This window comes from Triticum aestivum, chromosome 7B, assembly GCF_018294505.1.
Source record: "Triticum aestivum cultivar Chinese Spring chromosome 7B, IWGSC CS RefSeq v2.1, whole genome shotgun sequence".
NCBI lineage: Eukaryota > Viridiplantae > Streptophyta > Magnoliopsida > Poales > Poaceae > Triticum > Triticum aestivum.
The window spans coordinates 673,354,674-673,364,197 of NC_057813.1; the positions used below are offsets into that span (position 1 = coordinate 673,354,674).

The 9,524-nt window shown below is 47.3% G+C and overlaps 1 protein-coding gene and 1 long non-coding RNA gene across 2 annotated transcripts; one reads left to right on the plus strand and one right to left on the minus strand.

Annotated features, from left to right (window-relative positions):
- Positions 1-6,552: 6,552 nt before the first annotated feature.
- On the plus strand, positions 6,553-6,872 carry LOC123156720 (uncharacterized). Its single transcript, XR_006478334.1, has 2 exons — positions 6,553-6,596; positions 6,685-6,872. It is a non-coding gene; the product is annotated as an uncharacterized lncRNA (long non-coding RNA).
- Positions 6,873-7,910: 1,038 nt separating this feature from the next.
- On the minus strand, positions 7,911-9,342 carry LOC123159655 (acyl transferase 15). Its single transcript, XM_044577479.1, has one exon. The coding sequence runs from the start codon at positions 9,309-9,311 to the stop codon at positions 8,052-8,054; it is 1,260 nt and encodes a 419-aa protein (XP_044433414.1). The 5' UTR covers positions 9,312-9,342; the 3' UTR covers positions 7,911-8,051.
- Positions 9,343-9,524: the final 182 nt, after the last annotated feature.

A 9,524-nucleotide genomic window follows, 5' to 3' on the forward strand; every position in this document is an offset into this window, starting at 1 on the left:
AGAACAACACGATGCAGCGAAAGAACTCTAGGAGCAGAACAACGACGACGGTGGTGAACTCCACTCCGCAGGGACTCTGGCTGGAACGCTTATCCTAGCTCGCACGAACGGAAACCACGACAAGCAAGCAATCAAATCCGGCATGACCTGCAAACTGGCATGACACGCCAGGTCAGTACATTGAAGGTACTTGCAAGCTCACAATAACCAGAAGCATTCAAGACAGACAACAACATGGCAATTACAGGTTAAACAGGAATTATCATGATATCATTAGAACATGGCATGACCAATGTAAACATGATACAACTATCACAACATGAACATATTAATCCGACAATACTAGCATGCAACATGATGACACTATATGCACCATTTATTCTGCTCCGGTTAGCTCGTAACCAACACATGCATCACTTACCAACCTCGGACATCACACGATCATCTCAGGATCAAATCAAGCTTGGTATAAAGAATACCGTAGTAATCATTAAATGACCACAAGGAGATTGATCTTTACCCACGATTCTCGCACAACATCACGAATATACAACGACTCGGTATCCTTGATACCACCGTGATCCTTATGGCGATCACAACCACGACCAACATTTGGTCTCAAACCGTGATCCTTATGGCGATCACAACCAACTTATCTCATCATCGAACCGGGGTTGTCATTAATCAAGTTATTCTTATTACTGTTGACTCACGGTGTGACCTACTTTTGAACTGGGCCCTTATCCGCGGGCGCGGCTATCAATAGATTTAATATACACTCTGCAAAGGTAGTACATCGTACCCACACTACGGAACCCATGGCCTCGCACTCCCATTTGGGTGGACCAATGGCGTTCCGACAAAACCGTCCTACTGCCATGACACTCTCCCGGCCTCTCCGACTCAATCCCCATCGGGCTAGTCCTGGGTGGCCCTGTGTCTACCTCAATACACCTCAAAACCACCGTCGTGGCCACGATCCACTCTGGGACCCAAACACTTAACTCATCAACTGGCACACAAGGTTTATGTCCGCCTACCTGATCAGGGTAGCGCGCGCCCATAAACTTCCCTCGTTGGAGGCACCGGCGAGGGGCACAACAATAGACCCAGTTAGGACCGTCCCATATCGGTAAGCGTGGTTGCACTGGTCAGCATCGTTTCAGCAGCACCATGACTCACCCAACAGTTGTTCAAGTTCAATTTAATCCGGTTAAACTTGAATGCAAATATGGTGAGTCATGATAAAATAACATGATGCCAATAATAATACATGAACATGATATCAACATAATATGAGGGTATCACATAACTATCCACCATATCAACAATAAACCATATCCACTGAGCATGGCATACTGACTAGCATGAACATCACCAACATCAACATGTACTACTAGCAAGCATAAACATATGCAAGGTAATACATCAGGTATAACATGATCACAGAGTACAAAACAACATAGTACAAAAGTGCACATGCAAATCTAAACATTACCGGAACAACGATAACCATATTTTCAACAAGCAAACAATTAATAAAGATTCAAGTTGAAAACCATGGCTACTGCATGACTATCATGCCAGTGGGTATTGTGGCTTGCCTGGGGATGAAGAAGGCACCGGGGAGAAGTGCGAGAAACTCGCGGAACGAATCGCCGGAAAACGTACTCTCTCGGAGGGGGCTGAATAAGGGCAAGGGCATAATGGTCATTTTCACAGTGTCAAACCATAGTGAAAGCATGACCAATAGAACGGGCTCGACGAAACGAAGAAGTAGGCTTTGGAATCACCTCATTTGGAGTTACGGATAAAAAGTTACAAGGTGAAGAAGATCAGTGACCAATCTGTGAATATTTTCATCACCAACAAGTCCCTGGGAGGAAAAACTGAAAGCGCATAAGGATGAATACGTTTTCTGAAAGTGAAAACGTATTATGAACCGAAGTAGAATAAAAATACATTTTCACAAAAGAAAAGTGTACCCGGGAGAAACCCGTCTCCACTTATCCACGTGGACCCGTGGCTGGAGCCACTTCCAGGCGGGTCCCACGCGCAGGGGGAGGGGCCAGGCTCGATCGTCCTCTTCCTCCCGCGCCTCTGTTCCTCCCATGGAACAGAACGGGGCAGGGGAAGGAAGCGGCAAGGGGGCCGGCCGGCTCCGGCCGTCTCTGGCCGAGCCTAGGGCACCGGCGGGACCGGGGCGACGACGGAGTCACGTTCAGAGGGAGCATGGCCGCCGGGGAGGAGAGGGCTGGAGGGGAGAGGCGGCGCCAGGAGGAGGACCGGGTCGGGCGGGCGGTGGTGCTCTCCGGCGAAGCAGGCACTCCGGCGAGGGGCAAGGGGGTGGAGTGGCTGAGTGGGACGAGGGGAGTGCGGTGGATGTGGAGGAGAGGCGTGGGGAGGCCTGTGGTGGCCGGACCCAAGCCGAGGCCGAGGCGGCCATGGAGGGTGACGGCGAACAACGGCGAGATGAGATGCCGTTGCTTCGGTGGACTAGGAGGGACGAGGAGGGGCTTGGGAGCTGCGGGAGAGTCTAGGGGTCCTTATATATGCCGAGGGAAGGCTTCTGGAGCTCACGGGCGAGCTCCCGACCAAGCATTAATGGAGGGCAGTGGCTGGGCATGGCACGGGCATGGACCTAGCGACGCATTCATGGCGAACCACGACGAGCCATCGACAAAGGGCGATGCAGGGCATCACGGGGAAGCTCCAGGACATGGTTGGACGTTGAGACGAGGGGGGAGCCGATGAGAACAGGGGCGGGAAGAAGCCAGAGCGCGCAATCTGCATGACGCAAGCGTGATCTCCACACGCACTGGTGCAAATGGCATGTTCTGGCCGGGACGACCATGTCTAGTGGAATGACCCTAGTGACCTAAGTATAAATAGGGAAACAAATCATTCCATAGGCAAAAAAGTGATTTGCACTTAGCTCCAAAGTAAATTAGCAGCGAAGTGTTTGTGCTGTGCAGTGGGGACACCAGCTAGGTAACTCAGTAAATAGCTTGTCTGGGAGGTTTATCTATCGAAGGACTTTCATCCTGGAGGTTTTGAGGGTAAATGGATCAATATTTACTGCAGTTGCTTCACAACTGACCAAAATGGTCCAGAAACTAGATCATGATGGTGCACTCACATGGAGTGTCAACTTGAGCTCAAATTGGGCAAGGCTTGATAATTTGGTCAAATGAAGAGTATGTAAAAAGCTCATGCCAAATGGACAAGCCAAAATGGCACTTGCTTCACAAACATCTCTGCTGACCAGAAACTTGGAATAATTTTGGTGGTCAACTGGATCAATTAAATGATGCCAAATTGGGTGGAGAGATATTTTATGGGTATAAGAATGATCTGGTAATTTATCAGGATTTTTGAAGCAATATAAAATGCACTTGCTTCACAACCTGAAAATATTGCCAGAGTCAAAGATTTGCTTCTGTGCTCACATAGATAGTTGGATGGGGCTACAAATGGGTGGAAGGGGTTAATATGAGCACTTAAGGAGTGTGCAAAAGTTCAACTCATGTGTGTACTCCTAGCTAGTACTTCCTTCACAAAGCTTTCTGTTTGACAGAAACTTTGAAAAATCACTGAGGAAGATTGACTAGGAAAATAAATTTGAACTTGTTCATGGAGCAATTATTTGGACATATAAACATACCAAAAAGGTGGGGAGCCACTAGGAAAAATATATATGACACTTCCTTCACAAAGTGCCATTCAGGGCATAATAGAAAAAGGAATATTGGGGAATTATTTTTGAACATGGCAATGAATTTTTTTCTCCATATTTGATCAAGATATGACCCAAAAAATTTATGAGAATTATTTGAGAATTTTTGGAGTGATGGAAATATAGGTTGCTTCACAACCTAGGGCAATTTGAGTTATTCCTTTAATAGAAAAGGAATATTCCCAATAAAAAGAATATTGGGATGTGGGCTAGGATGGAAATAACAGGGTCTAGGGAAATATTTGGGAATGACAAGCCACTCTCGAAGCAAAGAAGAGGGCATCTTCTTCAGTTTCCAGACCACAAAGCCACGGAAAAAGAAAACTCAGGCAAAAACCTCGGAAAAACAAAAGAAAAAGAAAGGGCCAAAAATCAGGCTGTCACAAACCTTACCCCCTTAAAGAAATCTCGTCCTCGAGATTTGGTTGCTCAGGGAACAAGTACGAATATTCTGACTTTAGGAAACCGTTTCCAACTCGGGTATCCTTTTTTTCTTTATTGTTGTTCCCATTAAATTTTATCTGACTGGTCCTGGGGTGGTTTGATTCACTGTATCCACATCCTAATAGATCTTACCTTGCTTGTTCATGTTTATACAGGCTTCAATTTCTTTTTAGATCTGCCGACTAATTGAGTGTGATTTAATTATCACGACTGAAATATATGCCCGTCTCACAAATCCTCCGCTGGGTGTGCCACCCGACACTGACAACCTTTCATGTAATGATGATCAGATTTTTCTGATGAAAACTGAAGCTCTGACTCATTGCATTGGGTTTCTCCACTAAATGCAGGTCCTTTGGGTTCCAAACAGTGAGTTAAAACATAACCGTTTCCTGACAGATTCTGACTCATCGCAGAAGTTTCTGAATCATCTTAACTGGTTCCATTGTCGTGAGTATCGGATCTGTACCAAATATTTGGTTGTCTCCTGTCGCGGTCAGCATAAAGGGTTTGGCCTGTATGATAATATTTGCAGACTTGACTGACGGTGGTTCTGACGGAAAATTTTTGTTCACGACAGGCTATCCATGATGATTCATATAAGTGAGGACTCAGGCTTCCAGCCTGTTGTTCCTCATGCCGATTACTCATGCTGTAGGCATATTTATGTGGATCAATACTGACTTAAACTGTCCGGGGGATCTGCACCATGGGGGTCGTGTACAATTTTCATACCTGCCTCACTGGTCTCGCTCCTTCATTATTATTTTTTTGGTCTGGATCCTTGGCTGAAAGAGCTGGGCCATATTGTTTCTCTGTATGACCATAGGTACTGTCGCTGCAATTTTTCGGCAATCGTAGCTTATCCTCGTTTTTCTGACAAGGTAACCCATTAAATGGCAGGTTCAACACCTCTCAAGTTTTGATTGTTGAGAAATGATCATCCGAAACCCTTGCAAAAAATCGGCAAATAAATCAATAGCCACCAAGGGTATGTATCGATCGCCCCTCTGTTTTTCACGCCCTTTCTCTCGGTTGGTCTGATCTGCCGTGGTGAAAGGTTGGCTAGCTCCGTTCGTTTCCTGCATCCTTGTAGCGGAAATGCAGAATCGATCGGCTCACAGATCTGGGACCTGGCTGTTGTGCAGAGTGGGGCGATTAGTGGTTGTCGTGTGATTATTTGTGTCTGGAACTGCGAGACCATTAGAACTCGACAACTTTAGCTGTCGATAGATTGTTTGTAGGACGGTCAATGCCATGCGCTGAATGTTAGGATGGCCATCTGCAGTTAAATTACAATGCCATGCCAATCTGCAGTTAAATTACAATGCCATGCTCCGAATGTTAGGATGTTCAATGCAGTAGTCCAGTCTGTAGTTTGGCTCTTAGGCTTGCTTTTTCTGCCATTTTTATTGATGAATGCAACTGCTATTTCTTTCGTTTTATCCAAAATGTCACCTTATCTCTAGTGCAATTGGAGGTTAAAATGTTTGTTCAGACAATAGAGTTCATGCTACGACAGTCACTGTATTGTTTGAATGGAATTTGCATTCTGTAATGGGACTGAAGTTTACCTCTTTGGCTTGTGTTTGCTGTGCCCTAGAGATGAATACAGCGCCCTAGAATAATACCAGCCTCTTTATTAACACTTCCTGGATTTCTTCCATATCTGGGGGACAATGGAGGTTGGGATACTTGTATTTTGCTGACATTAGTTTCCACTGTTGTGTACCAATTTTATGATATTTTTAGGGGAGTTTCATGATATATTGGTAATGTAGAATTTGTAGGTGGATTGTGCATTGGTAGTTATTGTAGTATAGCTTGCAGTTTGGTGCTTCCTTGTGATCCAGCACCATTCTAATCCAGTAGGTAGTCACAAAGAGATGTATTCCCACACCGTTTAGATTGGAAGAAAGGTGTAATTTCTGATTTTCAGATTAGGCCACGTTCAGGCTATATTACTAAACTAACGTAGTCTGTGTAATGCTTATACCATTTTTGGGTAACTGTTTAAGATTGTCCTTTGTTGGTGGTTAAAACATTGGATGGACTCGTATTATATTGGATTGATTACTTTTTTACATGTGGCTCTTTTCAAATAGTCTAATTTGTTTGTTTGCTTGTTCAGGGAAGTTGATTATCCTCGCAAACAACTGCCCTCCACTCAGGAAGTCTGAGATCGAGTACTACGCTATGCTGTCCAAGATCAGCGTTCATCATTTCCATGGAAGTAAGATTATTTGATCCTAGTCTGAAACCTTTCTCAATGCTTGTTTGACGTATGCAGTTCAGCTTGTTTATACTATCAAATAATGAGTTGTGGCCTAATGCTAACGAATGGGCCTTTGTCCTTTCAGACAATGTGGACCTTGGAAGTATTACCGGGTGTGCTGTTTGAGCATCCTTGACCATGGTTCGTCCCTGTTAAACTCAAACCTCTTCAGTCATTTTTCATTTGCCCTGATAACTTTGTACTGAGCGTTTGCTACACATGTTTCCAGGTGACTCGGACATCATCACCACCGTTCCTCAGTGAAGACAAGCTTACCTATCCTAGCCTAAGATGATGTAGTGTGGAGAGTCGTGCTTGCAAGGCCGATGGCCGTCTCTCGTTATCGAGCCGGAGCTGCCAAATGCAGTTTCAAACCAAACATGGCTGTTTTTGTAAGGCATTCCTATGGGTTTTGTTTTGTGATGAGATGATTATTCCTATGGTCCTTTTTACCGTGCGCAATTGGATGATCAGTTCTGTCAACATTGTTTTGCCTTGCTCCTCTAGTGAAATAGAACTAAAACAACTAGTCGCTTAGCTGAAGAATTGCGTGAGACTAGGTGATGCTTGTGCAATCTATGGAACGATTTTTGTTTCGCCACGCTGGAGTAGAGATGCTTGTCTCTGTCGCCCAAAGAATACTCCATGTGGGTAGTTTGCCACGTCTCGCTCTTAATAGACGGGTCAACTTTCTCTATTTTTTTTTTGAATTGTGGGTCAACTTTCTCTTAATAGCTCAACTTACGACCATGCTTGCACAGATTTTTCCTTGTTTTTGTGGCATCCACGTCGATTCCGACAATAGCTTCAGATGGCAACAGCCGTCGGCCTGGGCCGTGTATAATCATGCGTGGTGCTGGTCTGGTGCCTGGTGGAAATTTACACTTGACCGGACATGATGGGACCTCTTGACTGGCTTCACTTCAGCGGTCCTTGCAGCTTGCGCTTGGGCGATTCGTCTCCACTTCCACTTCCACCTCGCTTGCGTGATGGGGTGAGGCGGCTGGACCTTTCAGGGTGGTCAGAGAGCGACTAGGGAGGCGGCTGGACCTGTGTGATTTTCCTTCTTTTTCATGGGTAATTCCTCTGTGCGGGTCTGTTACGCCCTTTCTATTTTGTTGTGTTAAAATTTCACCATAGATTTAACGAATAAGATGTAAATTACTATTATGCTATAAAAATTGCAACGTAGGATTTGGAATGTAAATTCAACGATATACTTAATTTTTTTTTTGCGGGGGGACGATATACTTATTTACAACAAACCATCCATCTTTTTTGACTAACGGTTCGCTCGAATGCAAATTTCAATTCGTTGAGAGACCATTTTTGTTACGATTCGGGACTATTATGCAGCATTTTTTCATGGATTGGGAAGAAAATTTGCTTACCACTTATTAGGGTTATAGAAGCGACTCTGCACCATATTAGAAAGCAACTTTTTAGTCATACCGAAAAGAAAACTTCAGTCGTTACCACAAGAAATTTGAAATATATGAGAAAGGGCGCCGGACCAATTGATTAGTCCATTTTGGGTTCACATTGAGATTTGAAATGTGAAAAGCTGAGAACTGTAAATGCACTCCGCAATTCGCATTATACGTCGAGGGCGGCCAACTCCGCTACGAAGGCGTCGGCATGCTTCGGCTTGACGCAGCGGGACACGACGGTGACGCCGTGCTCCCCCTTGCACGGCGGGCACAGAACGCAGACGAGCCCCACCGTCGGGTGCGCCTTCCACATCACGCGCGCCGGACTCCCACGCCCAAAATCCACCGCTTCGAATCCTAGGTTCCTCCAGCTCGATACTCCAAGCGTGTTGTACCTCGGGGGCGCCAGCTGCTGCTGATCTCTATCACCACCGGAGCCGGTCTCACCGTCGGCGCCGCTATTTTGGAATATGTCTGGTACCTTCTCTTTGGCGAGCTTGATCAGCCTCACCAGGTCCTTGATTTCGCCGCCCGCCACCGTGCCGCTTGTCGCCTGGACCAGCTGCATGGTGATGCAGTTGCCGTAGTAGCCTTCCCTGGCGCCGACGAGTTCTCGCACGTTGCTCGGGAAGGCGAGGGGCACGGAGGCGTCGTGGTCACCGTCGGAGATGACCGCGCGGGTGCGGCACCGCCAGAGCACCGCGGCGACGGCTTCGAACGTCGTGCAGTCGCCGCCACACTCGAATTTTATGCGGTTGATCAAGCTCGTGGGGATGGTGACGTCCAAGGTGGCCAGTTCCTCGGTTTCTACGCGCATATGAGACCTCATGGCGGCCACCAGCGGCGGCGGGAGGCAAGGCAGCGAGCCTTGGACTTCACACCTGACCGGAACGACGGCCAGCTGCGGCACGCCCCGGGCGAGCTCGCCGACGGCCTGCAGGAACTGCGCCATCCCCGCCGCGTCGGCTATGACGTGGTTCCACGTCACGCCCACGGCGAACCCGCCGCAGGAGAACTCGGTCACCTGCATCAGCAGCAAGGGGTCGATGAGGCTGCAGTATTCGGCGGGGTAGCCGACGGCGAGGTCGCCGTGGAGCAGCGCCGATCTCGTGACATCGTCGTCGTCCAGGGCACAGCTAGCTGACGCGCCCACGAAGGACACGCCCTCGCCGGTGCACGCGATGTGGAGCTCCCCGTCGCCGCCGGTGGCGGCGAGGCGGCCGGCCATCGGGGGATAGTGCGCCAGCGCCTGCGACAGGGCGTTTTTGATGGTCTTGACGGGTTGGTCGATTGGTTGGTCGAAGACGAGGAGCAGCGTGACCTCAGTAGGGCCCATGCACCTGTCGAACGAGGAGAGATGGACGATGCCGGCGTCGAAAGGGCCGGCGACCACCGCCGGCGAGGACTTGGTCACTACAACGCTCATTATCTTGTGATTTGTTAGGCAAGTTGATGCTCTCAAAGTCACGGCTGGCCTGGCTCTTCTTATAGGCATAGTGTAGTAAACAATTCAAAAAGTTGACTCTTCTTTTATTTTTCACGTGCAAGTTGACTCGTATTAACAGAAGTGGAATGAGTGTCATTCAGACAGTTGCACTATTTTTATATCAAACGATTTATGAGACTTGTTTTTTTTTTT